At 41.2% G+C, this 14376-nt stretch overlaps 1 protein-coding gene across 3 annotated transcripts; it reads left to right on the forward strand.

Annotated features, from left to right (window-relative positions):
* The first annotated feature begins 1914 nt into the window (after positions 1 to 1914).
* Positions 1915 to 14358, forward strand: crtc1b (CREB regulated transcription coactivator 1b). Of its 3 annotated transcripts, none has more exons than XM_037114135.1 (14): positions 1917 to 2151; positions 4355 to 4471; positions 5000 to 5125; positions 6265 to 6326; positions 6593 to 6687; positions 7214 to 7302; positions 7400 to 7437; positions 7913 to 8136; positions 8222 to 8373; positions 8480 to 8719; positions 9429 to 9515; positions 11650 to 11736; positions 11832 to 12006; positions 13144 to 14358. In XM_037114135.1, the coding sequence occupies exons 1-14, from the start codon at positions 2026 to 2028 to the stop codon at positions 13353 to 13355; spliced, it is 1830 nt and encodes a 609-aa protein (XP_036970030.1). In that variant the 5' UTR covers positions 1917 to 2025; the 3' UTR covers positions 13356 to 14358. The 3 variants fall into 3 exon arrangements, with proteins under 3 accessions (XP_036970032.1, XP_036970030.1, XP_036970031.1); XM_037114136.1 differs by having other exon boundaries at positions 7229 to 7302; positions 13144 to 13355; XM_037114137.1 differs by lacking the exon at positions 9429 to 9515 and having other exon boundaries at positions 1915 to 2151; positions 13144 to 13355.
* Positions 14359 to 14376: the final 18 nt, after the last annotated feature.

Consider the following 14376-nt stretch of genomic DNA (forward strand, 5'->3'; position numbering starts at 1 on the left):
AAGATCAGCTGTAACCCTTTCAGAAGTGCAATACAATAATAGTTGTCCAAATTGCCACTCACCTTCTGTGATAACATTCTTTTACCTTTAACATCTAGATTCTTATCTAACAGATGAAAAGTGAACCTCCTGCAATTCCCTTAACTTAGCCCTTAGATACACCAGAAACTGAATGGCTGAGAACCTGCATAGACATTTAGATTCTTTAATGAATTTGAAGTGATGTGTTTAGTTAAGTGTTGCTTTTTTATGACCCCTGGGTTAAAATACGTGAAAATACATACACAATATGATCATAAATTACAATTACAATCAGACTAAATAAAATAAAGGATTCATTCATTCATTCATTCATATTATTTAACTCCTCTAAATAAAATATGTCCCTGAGGAATTTGATAAGTGCCACGAGTTTCAACATGCTGGCAATATTAAGTATTTACAGCTGTCTGACATTTTTCAAATTATTGCTTTCTCTTGGTCAGTGTTATATAATATTTTGCACAACGTTTTGACAACAAAGAAGAATGCCGGGATTATAAAAAGTAATTTCTCTGGTTCTGCTCTTTTGATTTTGTTTTTGAACTGTCCATAATAGAGGGGTGAAGTTCGTAGTCCTAAAAGCCAGTGATCAGTTAGCATTTTTGCACATCCAGTTCCCTCGTCTCAAAGTCTGCAATGTTTTTGAATAGATTTTCATGCATATGCCTGAAAAAAAAGTCTGTGGTCTCCACAAGTTTAAGATACTTACACATTTTGTTCTATAACATAAAATACAATATTAAATACCCCACAATTTAATATTGTGGTTGATAACAAATGGCTACATGGCTATAACGTTAACTTTTTAGTTCTAGAAATTTAATTTAGGTTTAGAAAATCACAAAAGTTGTGCTGATCATTATCTTGCTGAACAAAACGTGGAAGTGTCATAAACTTGTGTTTGTCACAGAGCTTATCTCTGGTGATATTCCAAAATCCAATTAAAAAACCCCTTAGGCTTTTTGTCGAGGGAACCAGGGCGATGATATTTTTCAGGTTAGTTTGCAAAAATATGTCATGGCTACACCAATCTGTTGCCTCTCGTGATGTCACTCAGTGCATTATGACAAATGTAGGCGCCAGTTTTTGAAAAGGGAGAGAATGCCTGGAATAAAAAAGCTTCTTGTCCATAATGAGTCCAACATTAGTGTAAGGTGTTTTATGTGGACCAGTTGACTTTATTTTAGTGAATGGAGGGAGACAAATAATTTTTTGATCCTTTTAGAATTTTGTCATGAATTACACATATGATTGTCAATTTAAAACATAACATTTTAAGTCAAAGTCAAACTAACAGACTCTCTTTTCACATAACTGCAGTTTTTAGTATGACCAAGTTTATGTGATTTTCATATTCTATGGTACCCTTTCTGTGCCCTGTTGGCGGCCATGTTGGTGTGTGTTGAGCGAGACGATGCAGTTCACTGGGCAGTTTAACACAAAACTAGATGACATTTTACTCTGATAACAACAAACAGTGACTTTCTTGACTTGAAACAATATCTTTTAAATAGAAAAACACATGTGTGATTCATGTGTGGCACTATTAATGCGAGATCCAAAATATATTTCCCTGACGCCATTTACTACAACACCTTTTTTTTCTCCCCTGTGGGATCCCCAAAAGACGTTATACTACTTTTTCACAAATAGACAGTGCTCTTCATAGACTGGTAAACACACTTAAATTTGTCAAATTAGTGGAGTTCTGCTAAACTATTATCGCCAAGTAGCTTTGCACAACAAGACATTTGCATACATTTATGAAGAAATATTAGAAGGAAACTATTTTTCTTTTTAAAAGTATAATCTTGCCTCGTTTCAAAACAATCACTCTACCCCTGGTTGTTGGTGCCCGCAGCTGAAGCAGAAAGCAAGCTCATCCACACACCGACGTTGCGCCGCTGATCGTGCGTGATGACGACACCTGAAGGCCCTAGCGTAGTGTGTAACGTAACATTCCATTGAGAAGAAGAGGGAAAGATGGCGTCCTCTAACAATCCTCGCAAATTTAGCGAAAAAATCGCTTTGCATAATCAGAAACAGGCGGAGGAGACTGCTGCGTTCGAAGAAGTGATGAAAGACCTGAACATCACCAGAGCCGCACGGGTAAGACCTGCTCGCCGCGGCTGTTTACATTGTGTTGCATCGCTGTTTGGCAGCTAACGAACGCTGCGGATATAAACCTGAACGTTGGGATGCTAAGTAAGCTAAAGTTAATGTGGTGGTCCGTAGCTGCATCCGTCCAACGCCGCCGAGTGATGTTTCCTGTCTGCCTGTCAGACGCGCTAGTCAGGGACATCAAGCCGCTCGTGCGCTGCGTTAAGTGTCTTAGCTAGGCTGCTGAGGATGTGAATAATGTGCACCTGTGCTCTGTCTGAGGCTGCTATGAGGAGTCACTGCTGTCATCGCACTAGCAAACAAATCGTCTGACATGTCGCTTAATCACCGTGCAACAACATGTTCGGCGAGTCAGCCGCTTTTAACTCAACACTGAATTGGTGAATCTTCTAAGGGGGCTAAGTTAGCATTTGCTAGCCAATCAGATGTTAACCAGCCTTCCAGCTGTGTTTTTCTTTAAGTCTTTTACCCATTCAGCACTAGCTAAACGAGACCCGTTATTTTCGCTCGGCGGCACATCAGCTGACTATTTTCACATGTTACAGAGAGCAAACATCGGACTGATGGAAAAACAAATACAGCTCTAACAAAATCCCACATGCCTCTTATGTGCTTTCATTTCTAACAGTTTAATTCAGTTGTCGTTAATCCAGGATCACTTTGACAACTTTCTTGCAGCCACTGTAAAAAGTTACCTCAAAAACGAGCGGTAATAATCGTTCAATCTGCTGTTTAGTCTGGAGCTGATTAGTTCATTGATTTTAAATAATCGAGGATTTTGATAATTGATTAGTTATTGTAAGCCATGTATTGCTCTATGCAAACATTTTGGCATGTCTCCAAGAATGAGCTTTTTCTTCTGTTGTGTTTATGAATTAATATCTCTGAACTAGGGATTTTAACGATTAATCCTTATTCGATTGATCGTTGAAGTGAAAGGGGCAAAAAAAAAAAAAACAACTAAAAAAGCATCTTGTTAAGAATTACAAATACTTCTAAAATATATCAAAATAGAAAAAAAAGTGCTGATAAGAGAAATGCATTGAATGAAAACACCAGTCAGTCCTAATTTGAAATTATACTAAAAGACATTCTGTACAAACTGACATCATCACATTTCAGCCATGTAGTAGCATCAGTATTGGTCTGATTTTGTTGGTAAATAGCGACAATTCTATCCACACATACACAGATTATTGATTGTTCAGGCGGCTGACTGTCATATAAAGAAATTCCCCTAAAACGTCCATCCTTACTTTGGTTTTGTGACTACCCGACAAACAAAACAAGCACTGTCATGACTTTACTGTGGGATTTGAGACATCATGACAAGCATTCTTCATAGTTTTCTAACACTTTGTCAACAAAACAAAGACGTGAAATGATCAGTTAATTTAATGATGATGAAAACGATATAGTTCAGCCAGAGTTTATCAGAAAAAAAACAAAAATGCCCATTACAACAAGTTTTTACTTGAAACATGACTGAAATAGTTAATCAGTTGTAAAAAAAAAAAAAAATGTTGCCAATTAATTTTCTGGTTATCAACTAATCAACACATCGTTTCAGCTCTTATAACCCTAAAAAAAAGGAAACGATGAAAAGTTTTATTGCCAGGAATCATTTGGTCTAATTGTTGGCTGTATTGCTGGAAATGATGCCCACATGCTGCATCAGTGTAAACCCGAGCTGTACTGTCATTTACTGCAGGGAAATATAATTAATTGGTCAGTCTTGTGGTCTCTGCCAGATTTCTTTTTGTTGCCATCAATCCATTGCATCTGTTCCGATCATCATCAGTCTGACTTCTGTTCATTCCTAGTGTAAGAGGACTTGCATCACAGTGTTTTCGTAATAACATGCATTAGTTTTGTGACTGGTTTTGTATGAAGACACGTGGCTAATGTAATCACAAGGTGCGTTACATGTAAAGTCTATAATTACACCAGCTGTCCGTCAGGTGTCAGCTGATGTGATTTTTCTTTGCTATGAGAGATGTCGTCTGCCTCCTAATTGTTCATGAAGCAGACAATCTGCCTGTCTCATCATGTGTCATCTGTCACTTAATGGATTCATCCATCTTTCATGTCACCACTGTGGACTGGCAGGCATCATTCACTTTTAGCATCACTTTTTTGTGAATCAGATCAATCATTCACTCATGCTTTCATGCAATTTTACTTTGCACAGTTGCAGTTACAGAAGACCCAGTATTTGCAACTAGGGCAGAATCGTGGACAGTACTATGGAGGCTCACTGCCCAATGTCAATCAGATTGGAAATGGCAACATTGACCTGCCTTTTCAGGTGAGCCCTTAGCCTCTCTCGGCTGGTAAATCAATGGTTTGTGCTCGACCGGTGTACCTTTCTTAGCTGTTTGTGATGTTATTGGACATACAAAGGTTGCAGTTATCTGTTGTACTGGTGAAAGATTGGCTCAAAAACAGATCATTCCACTTTTTAAAAAGAACTGAAGAAAGTCTGCAGGCTTAGTTCATGCTGTGAGCGCTGAAAAATGACCTGCTGGTCAGAGCTGCACAGTCCAACCAGGTTCATCATGGTTCATGAGTGAAAGGAAGCCAGAAGTGTGTAATCCAAGATGTACCAGTTCTACCCTGCAGTGTAATTTGGTTCCTAAATTTTAAACTATATCATTGCTTGTCATGGCTTTCCATCTTAAAATACATTTGCCAACTCGAGCATCAGTATGGGGGGCCCATGGCTTGACTCATTTTGAAATGAACACATTTGCACCATTAATCCTAAGACGTTTTAGTTTTGCTGTGTAAGTACGCTGTTTTTGCTGGCCTCATTCACCCGATGTGTTCACTCCAGAACTCGGCGCTGGATACCAGTCGGACAACCAGGCACCACGGGCTGGTGGAGCGAGTTTACAGAGACAGGAACCGCATCACGTCTCCTCACCGCCGGCTGCTGTCAGTCGACAAACACGGACGCCAGATATCCTTTTTTTTTTTTTTGGTCACAGAAGCATGTTATGTTGAGGATGTTTTGGCTGCGTTCATTGTAGCTTTGGAGGCTTGAGAGACTGCTTGAACATTGTTCTGACAACTTCCACCATAATCTGTTGTTGTAATTAATTAAGCATGTTTAGAGATGTAACACTGAGTAGATTTGAACAGAGTCAGCACTGTTTTCATCTGATTTACTGCTCCTCGAGTGTTACTCCTCGAGTGTTACTATAATTGACCAGGAGCCCAAAATACTCTAGAGATAAATACAAAACTATAAAGACACACTCATATGTACTCCGAGATCCAAATTCATTCAGACATAAGATGATGCAAGATGTACAGTCTAGGCAGACTTTGATGTTTAAGTAAACAGTCGATAACCAACAAACTGCCAGAGAAACTTACACTTTTATGAGTTGAAATATAGTCTGTAATTAACACATATGACAGGAAGTACAACCTTTACACAGACTGTTTACCTGCATGCAACCAAAGCCTGCTCAAACAAGGTTAGCCAATACTACTGGTACAACAAACCGAATACAAATGGAAACCAACGCTTCCAAAATCCAAACCTTATCCCTTTGCCTCCAGATTCCTCATTCAAATGCAGATATATGTCCATAGGGATGACACTAAATACACCCTTAAGCTGAAACCAAGTCATGTCCCAAATTCATTTTTAAGAAATGAATAAGAATACAGCTTTTAGATTTGCCTGATTCATATACTGTGGTTTCTTCAGCTTATATGTAGGCTGTAAGACGTAACATAAAACACCAGATGAGGTCAAAAGAGGGGAAAGCTCTGCGTTGTTTGGCTGATTTTAAACAGTAAATTGTTTGTTTCACGACATGTGCAGTAAGCCTGATACTGAATTGTACAAAGCAATAGACTCTATTATTACGCCGCTGCTGAGATTATTCTTAGAACTGTTTCTTGCCATTCAATAACGAAACACTGACTGAAGCCCTGTTCAAAGTAGCTGGATCCTAATAACACTTGTGTGTGGTCATTTATTATGTATCAGGTCTATTAGGTTGAACAGCCAACAGGCTTGAAACTATGGATTAGCTGAGATCTATTTTTCATCCCCTGTGCTTTATTAGCCTTAACTAGATTCACATTGACAGCTGTCCCTACAGCTCAGTTTACCTCTCCCCACCGCCAGACACTAGCTGGAGAAGGTAAGCCCACCACCCCTTGTAAATTTGCCAAAACAATGAGTAAGACAGTGAACCCAAAAAAATTCAATTACGTGACTCACTCTTGGTGCAAAGTTGCCAAACTCAGCCAAAACAAAGAAGGCCGTATATTGGGCTGTACGAAGGCAAATAAAGGTCTGTTGCTGAATGTGATTCCCGACGGATGTCATGCTGTACATTTGGCTCTCTACCAGTTTTGGGGATTTGGCAGCAGTTTTGCTGACATCTCATCTTTCTAACACATACAGGACAAATTCAGACTCTGCCTTACACCAGAGCGCCATGAATCCAAAGCCCCAGGAGGTGTTCGCAGGGGGATCGCAGGAGCTGCAGCCTAAACGAGGTAATGGAAGATCGGGTAACAAAGTCACAGAGCCACTTTTATTCATTAATGCGCAGTGTACTAATGCAGGCGGCAAACCTTAAATGACATAAAAGGGTCGATGTCACAAAGAAGGAAGATGTAAACTGTTGATGAAACATTTATGGAGTAAATGGATCCTGATCTCTGGCAGAGGCTGCCTCAGCATGGTGATACAGTGCTCAGTCGACTGTGGAGAAGTAACATCTCGGAAGGGAGCTGAGTCAGGATGATCTAGAGAGAAGGATCAATAACTCACTGATTATCCATGGATTATGTCTTTTTATGTGTGAGGCTGTAATATAATGAAGCCAACACTGGCTGGCATCCCCTCAGTCTGTCTGTCTGCTGGTCGCCTTGCTATTTTTAGACTCCCAGGAATCTGGTGCACACAGCACTATATCCTGCTTGACTGGCTGGGATATTGATGACTCATTTCTTGCGCTGATTTGAATTGTTATTTATTTTGTTATGGCAAGCAACTGTGTCTTGCTGTTTCACTAATTAGTACTGCTGCTAACAGTGCCTGGGACGGAGAATTCAGAGTCGAATGCGGACAACAAGGATGCGCAGGATCAGTTGTGGGATGACAAGAAGGTACTGATGGGAAAAGGGAAGGGCGACACTTCTACGCACATTGTTGTGATAAATCTGAAGCGCTTCGGAGTTGTGTCTCATGATGTTTTCTCCTTAGGATGATTCATCCAAGGCATGTGATGTCCCTGGAATCAAGTGAGTCATTTTAGTATATTAATTTATTATAAGTAGTGGTAGTGGTATTTACAGTGAAACACTACAGGAGTATCACAGTCTGTTAGTCAAACAAATGTGTTGTGTTTTAAGTGTAAGAGGCAAGACAGCTGGTCTAGGTGCACTGGAAAAGAAAGGCAGTAAAACAATGTCATCTCAAGTCCTACAGGAAATTGTTATTATGGTGGTGACAGATTTACACCAGACTAAAAACCAACATCATCCCTAAGTCTTCAATAGGAAAGGGAACAATTAGCATCCAGTCCTGGGTCAAGCAACTCTGCCCCGGGAAGTTTATTGGCTTCAGTTCTGATTGGCAGTGACAGGAACACACAGCATCACAACATTTTTGCCCCTTTTGCTGTGACACAGGTCGAAGTCAACACCATGCTCTGAAAATCATTCAGTTTGACAGACAGCAGCTTTCCTCTCATCTGATCGAGCTTTTGTCTTTTAGTATATTCCCATCACCAGACCAGGAGTTGAACCCGTCCGTGCTCCCAGCTGCACACAACACCGGTGGTTCACTTCCTGATCTGACCAACATCCAGTTCCCTCCTCCACTCTCCACTCCGCTGGACCCCGAGGACACTGTGGCCTTCCCCTCCCTCAGCTCGTCCAACAGCACGGGTAGCCTGACCACCAACCTCACCCACCTGGGCATCAGCGCTGCCAGCCATGGTAATGATACTGTTTGAAAGCACTAAGACTAAACGTGCATCAAGTTGGAGAGCTTTCATGTGTCGTCTTTGCTTTTCCTCACTAGGGATCTCCACTTCCTCTCAGCCAACCATGACTGTGACGGCACAGCGCCGGCAACCGCCCGTGGTGCCGCTCACACTCACCTCTGACCTCCATCTCCAACTGTCCCCACAGCAGCTTTCACCCACCCTCTCCTCACCTGTTAACATCACACAGGTAAGGCTCTGCTCTGCTCCACCAACGCATGAGAGACTAATAAACAACCCCCCTTTTTCTTCACAGGCAAGTAGCCTAAAAAGAGTCTATGTTCGTCTTTTCTCAGGCCTTGACAACAGAGACCCTGACGCTGGAGCAGCAGCTCGCCCAGTACCCCCTGTTCAACCAGCTGACGGCCCAGGCCCAGGCTCAGCTGCTCAGTGACCTCCAGAAGCAGCAGCAGGCCCTGTCGCAGGGCATCCAGCTCATCACCTTGCCAACTCTGGCCTCCCCTGGTACAGCCACTGCCAGCAGCCCTTCCCCAGACAGCCAGAGCCAAACCACCGCCAGCATCAGCATCAGCTCGGTAAGTGAACAGAAAGGCAGACATAGGGATAGCAGTTGATTTGATGACATGACAGCGACTGTTTTACTTATTCTGAAGCGTAATTTTTCTACCTGATTGTGCTGAAAGTTCTTCAACTGCCTAGAATACATCCCAGTAAATATCTTCACATCTTTTCACTGGTTTACTTCTTGCTATGACACTGATTAGCCATTATGTAGAATAACCCACTTTATTAGGAAGAACATTTCTGTACTCTGGACTACTAGACAATTATTCCTGTAAGGTATTTCTTTTGATAAATTCAGTTTTTTGCTTGCAGGTTCTGAAAAAAAATCTTCCCACTATTTAGCACTTTCTTTAGTGATGGTAAAGGCATTTCTTTTGGACGTAGTTGGTTGAATTTGTGTGCACATTTAAAGCGAGAAATTGGCTGATGTAAGCTTATGAGATACAGAAAAACACCTTTGACTGTTCTCTAAGAACCAGCAAGTGCTTAAACATTTCACTCAAGTAGTGCCATATGTTACTTGCTGAGAAAAATGACATTTTCCAGTAGTGTAGATGAACCAGCCAACAACAGTTTATTGGGTGTTAATTGGTGATATTTCCCTCCTGTACACAGGAAACCCAATGAGCAGATCGAAGGCTCATCTTACATCCCTTCCTATGAGATTTGTGTGTGACAGGCATGAAGCTTAGTGCTAGCTAACCCTCTTCCCTCCAACAGTATCGCAATCAGACTGGCTCACCAGCCACTCAGTCTCCAACCTCCCCAGTCTCCAATCAAGGCTTCTCCCCCGGCGGCTCGCCTCAAGTAAGGGCCCACCCACCGAGCTAGCTGCTGTTTGGGGAAGGGCTTTGCGCCTGGGGAAAAGCTAATTGTAGATGAGATAGGCTGCTTGTCATTCTCTGTATCAGCAGTTAACCACTCATGGTGTCAACAGCTGCATAACTCATTTCTTCATCACCCTGTCACTGTTCACTGTGTGCATGACAACACGCCAATAGTTTGCTGATGGGAGGCCCTGACAGATTGTTGTCTTAGAATATCTATAACATCTTTTTAGAATGCAACAGACAGACACTCGTGAAATGAACACACGGTGTCACATTTCATGCTTGTACTGCACAATTGAATAAACTAGTACTTGCGGAAAAATAGACTACTCGTGTACTAGAGTAAAGATGCCATTCAACAGGACATCTTTTGACAGATCGGCATTATGCTCATGCCTATTTTGGGCTATTGTGAGACCTAATTATCATCAGTCAGATTTTTTAAATTACATTTTCTCTTTTGTGTGTAAAGAATTCTAGAGCTAAACGCTGCCTCAGTTTACATCTGCTATTCATTTATACGCAAAACTTATCACCCTCTTTGCTGTGGAAAACTCATCAGGCTTTATCATGTTTTCAGTAAAATATTTGACAGAAAGTCAAAGTCAGCTGCGAGAATTTTGTGTTTCGTGTTTTTCAAGGACGCTTCATGGGAAAAAGGCCAGAAGCAATTACTTTGTCAGACACTGAAAAATGAAAATTTCATAGCTCTACTAGAGGTCATACAGTCTACAGGGAACTTTTTAAGATGAGAATAAGCTAAGTATATGGTCTATAAAAAGGAAATCAAAAAAGGGAGAAAGTAGATTTTAAAGACACCGGTCAAGTATAAATCTAAATTCTGGGCTTTCTTAGACTGAAAAAGTTGTCTCTGGTGCATCAGTGACTCAAGAAACAATGTTAGAAACAGACTGGGAGCAAATTGCGTAGCTGAGAGGATCCGAGTAGACAATCGCAGATGGCACAAATACATCAAAAATTCTCTCTCTAAAATAACATTAACTTTCTTATCAGATATATCAAAATAAAGTACAAATACTGGCATGAGGAAATGTATTTAATTAGAAAATAGTGATGCAACGATGTGGACATACTCACCCAATGCCAATGTATAAAATAACAATTTGGCAATTAAACTATATCATTATTTTAATTCTTAAATTTTGTTTTATTGTCTTTATTTATTCTCCTTTTTGTTAGAAATGAATAACTGAACTGTTTTAAAGCCATTCCCAAAAAAGATTACCTTTCCATGAAAACAGAGAAAATAACTGCTTCATTTTCAGCTACACTAAACTACATGTTCAATGAGAAGTTTTATTGCCAAAAAACATTCTCTTTGTGTAACATAAATGATTGTAATCACTTCAAATGGAAAGCATTTAGAAAAAGTAGTAAAAATCAAATAGAAGAAACCATCGTGTTCCTGTGATGCCCTCCTACTTACTTTTGGCTGACAGTTTGTAATTGGAAAAACATCTGACATATTCATTTATTCTAAACGATAAACCACCATCTATTGTTGGGGCCGCAAACTATCAGTGAAAGAAAATGCTTAAAATGTGCATCTTTAGATCCAATACAGCAGGCAGTAACTTAGAAACGTGTTGATGATTTCTGTGTAATTGTTTGCTCATGCTGGCGTCCACGTGGGTTAAGAGTTTCCTTTAGTCGTAATGGACCAGAGTATCCGTGTATCACGTCATGCTGATGAAAACCAGAAATCTCTGTTTGTGTCATAGTGAACAGGGCTGCTGCAGTCAGCACATCACTGCAACCACGTCACGTCCATACTGTCATTTCATATCTTAGTTTTTTGGATTACTGTTTGTTTTTTTGTCATGACAAAATGAATTAGATGTCTGCCAAATTAAATTACAAGATAATTCTTTTCATTTCCTCTTTCATGACTGTGACCTGCCACAGCCCTCGTCATGAGACCCATAGCTGTATGGTTTTGTGTTTTGCTTGTGTTTTCTGTTATTCCATCGCTTATCTCTCTGCTTGTGGGTGCGGATAACTTACCTTCTGGCTAATTTTGGTCCTTCTAAGTGTATCTGCTTCCTTTACGTGTGCTTTGACTTTTTTATGGCTTCTGTTTCTTCCTCCAGCACATCCCTGTAGTGGGCAGCATATTCGGAGACTCCTTCTACGATCAGCAGTTGGCATTGAGGCAGACCAATGCCCTCTCTCACCAGGTGAACACACACACACACACACACAGAAATGACAGAAGGGTTTTCCTCAGACAGTCTCTGACTTCATGCTGGGTTACATCTCTGTACGTTTTTAGCTGGAGCAGTTCAACATGATTGAGAGCCCCATCAGCTCCACCAGCCTTTACAACCAGTGCTCCACCCTCAACTACACACAGGCAGCCATGATGGGTCTCACTGGGAGCAGCCTACAGGACTCGCAGCAGCTCGGCTACAGTAACCATGGCAACATCCCCAACATCATCCTAACAGGTTGCCACACCAGCGTCCATCAGATACACTTTTACGTTATTACACCCGTTTGATTCTAGCATGTAAACATCAAGTTAAGTTCTACATATCTTGGCCCAGCTGTATCATACACATTATTGTTTGGTTGTTTTTTGCTAATGATATGCAAATATTATTGAGCTTAACTGCTTTGACAGGATGAAATTAGCCTCTAGTCTCTTCTTCAAGCACAAGCAAAGCTCTTGTTTAGGGAAGTGGAGAACATGCTGGAAATTAAGCTAATTACTGAATTATTTCATCTCAAGATAACATATTTTCTGAAATTGCGAAAAAAAAAATGCTGTGATGCCATCTTGGGACTGTGACAATCTATCATCGGATATTTTTCTTGTTAAGTCTAAGTGGATCTAAAGTGGGGGGGTGTATATTGTATTGTTCTGTTTAATCAGCAGAGGGTGCATACTGCTGTTATTATGGGTCACACCTGAGTTCTCATAAGACCCGCCTTTCTCCACCTCTGATTGGTTGGGTTCATTGGTTGTGTTCTCTGTGCTGGACCCGAACTCGGTCTTCCCCCACTCACACAGTAGTTCTGGTAATGTCTGTTTTCGTCAGAGTTTGATCTGTAGTAACACTCTGGCCCCTTTATGTTGGGGTCACTCATCCTCCGGAGCCACACGTGTAGTATCTCTGGACTCGTCAGATGGAAAAAACAGGCAAGCTGTCTGCATGGCGGTTGCGGTTTCCTCCACCTAATGAGCCCAGAGACACTACAGCTGTTACAGCCAGTCGGTGTGTTTACCAGCAGGGAAACTACCTATCACACGCTGCATCAGCTCCGTCTGCATGAAAAACACGAAGTAAACTCACTGACACCAGACAACCGTTGAATTATTAGGAAATGATACTGTGTCAGTTACACTGACAGAGATTTTTGAGGTATTGGTCCTTGATTAAACAACAAGAGAGGGAGATCTGCTGAGTTCTTGGCTATCCTCCTGTGCCACAGCCCTACGGATGCCCTGGTAGTCTAACGTACAACTGTGCATATCGTGATAAATATCGTATCGTGAACTGTTTATCATGAAAATATCGTACCAAGAGCTTTTGGTATTGTATGTCAGTACTCACTTGTTTCTCTGATGTCACGTATCTCAGTCACAGGGGAGTCTCCGCCGAGCCTCTCCAAGGAGCTGACCAACTCTCTGGCGGGTGTCGGTGATGTCAGCTTCGATGCGGACTCTCAGTTTCCTCTGGACGAGCTGAAGATCGACCCGCTCACGCTGGACGGACTGCACATGCTCAACGACCCCGACATGGTGCTGGCAGACCCTGCCACCGAGGACACGTTCAGGATGGACAGGCTGTAATGCGAGAAGCTGACTATGGCTGAGAACAAGAAGAAAAAAAACACACTAACTTGTGAATGGAGAGAATCAAAGGGCAGGATGAACCCTCTCCCTCGTTGCATGGCCGTCCAGCTGTCCGACCTCGCCCTCAACTCCGTGAAGCCCTTTGAAACGATGCGCCACCAAAAGACAACAGGGAAAAAGACATCCAGTGGCTTGCAGGGGAATGGCCTTGCTGTCGTTTTGAATGAGATTGGTCGCTCAGCGCTTTCGCTAGCCTGCTGTGTTTACAGTGTACCATTACATGCCACATATATTCCAAAAAACGCACATTTGACTTTTTTTTTTCTTTTCATATCCACTTTAATATTTGTTTTGTTGATATTTGCTCGTAGCAGGAAGCTGCTAGGACATTGGGCTAAACCGCTCCCGTTAAAATGGCTGTGCTTAAAAAGAAAAACAACAGAAGCCGGTTTGCTTGTACCCTGCAATCAAATGATCGGTTTTCCCATCATGCCGTAACGGCTTTCTATTTCACACTCAAAGCTTTATTTTTGACAACCAAATGTTCTTTTCATCATGTACTGTATGTGTTAATGCTTTATGTATTTATATGTTCTATTTATTTATTTAGTTAAAGATTTTATATATGATTTCATAATTTAAATTTGATGCCAAAATGCTGTCTGTAGGCATAGTGTAAAATTGCACTGATGTAATTTGTGTCTATTTATTGATTACTAACATATTTATATATGTGTTTGTTAAGCTACTTGGTTAATGAAGGAGTGCAAAACCTCCCCATAGTTGCTCTTGTGTGTGTTCGTTGTGCCATTTTCTGATGTAGGACGCGGTAGACGTTGCCATGCTGCAGCCCAGCGGTCAAATCAAAAATATCCTAGTTTTTAGCACAGCTCCAGGAAATGCTGCATGCTCCAGAAATGGGTTGGTTTTACGCCACTTGAATTAACTTTTTCTGAGAAAATCATCAGGTATTTCTATTAAAGTAGAAAGCAAGACAAAACACGTCCAAATTGATTTT

The sequence above is a fragment of the Acanthopagrus latus genome, chromosome 11 (assembly GCF_904848185.1).
Source record: "Acanthopagrus latus isolate v.2019 chromosome 11, fAcaLat1.1, whole genome shotgun sequence".
Lineage (NCBI taxonomy): Eukaryota > Metazoa > Chordata > Actinopteri > Spariformes > Sparidae > Acanthopagrus > Acanthopagrus latus.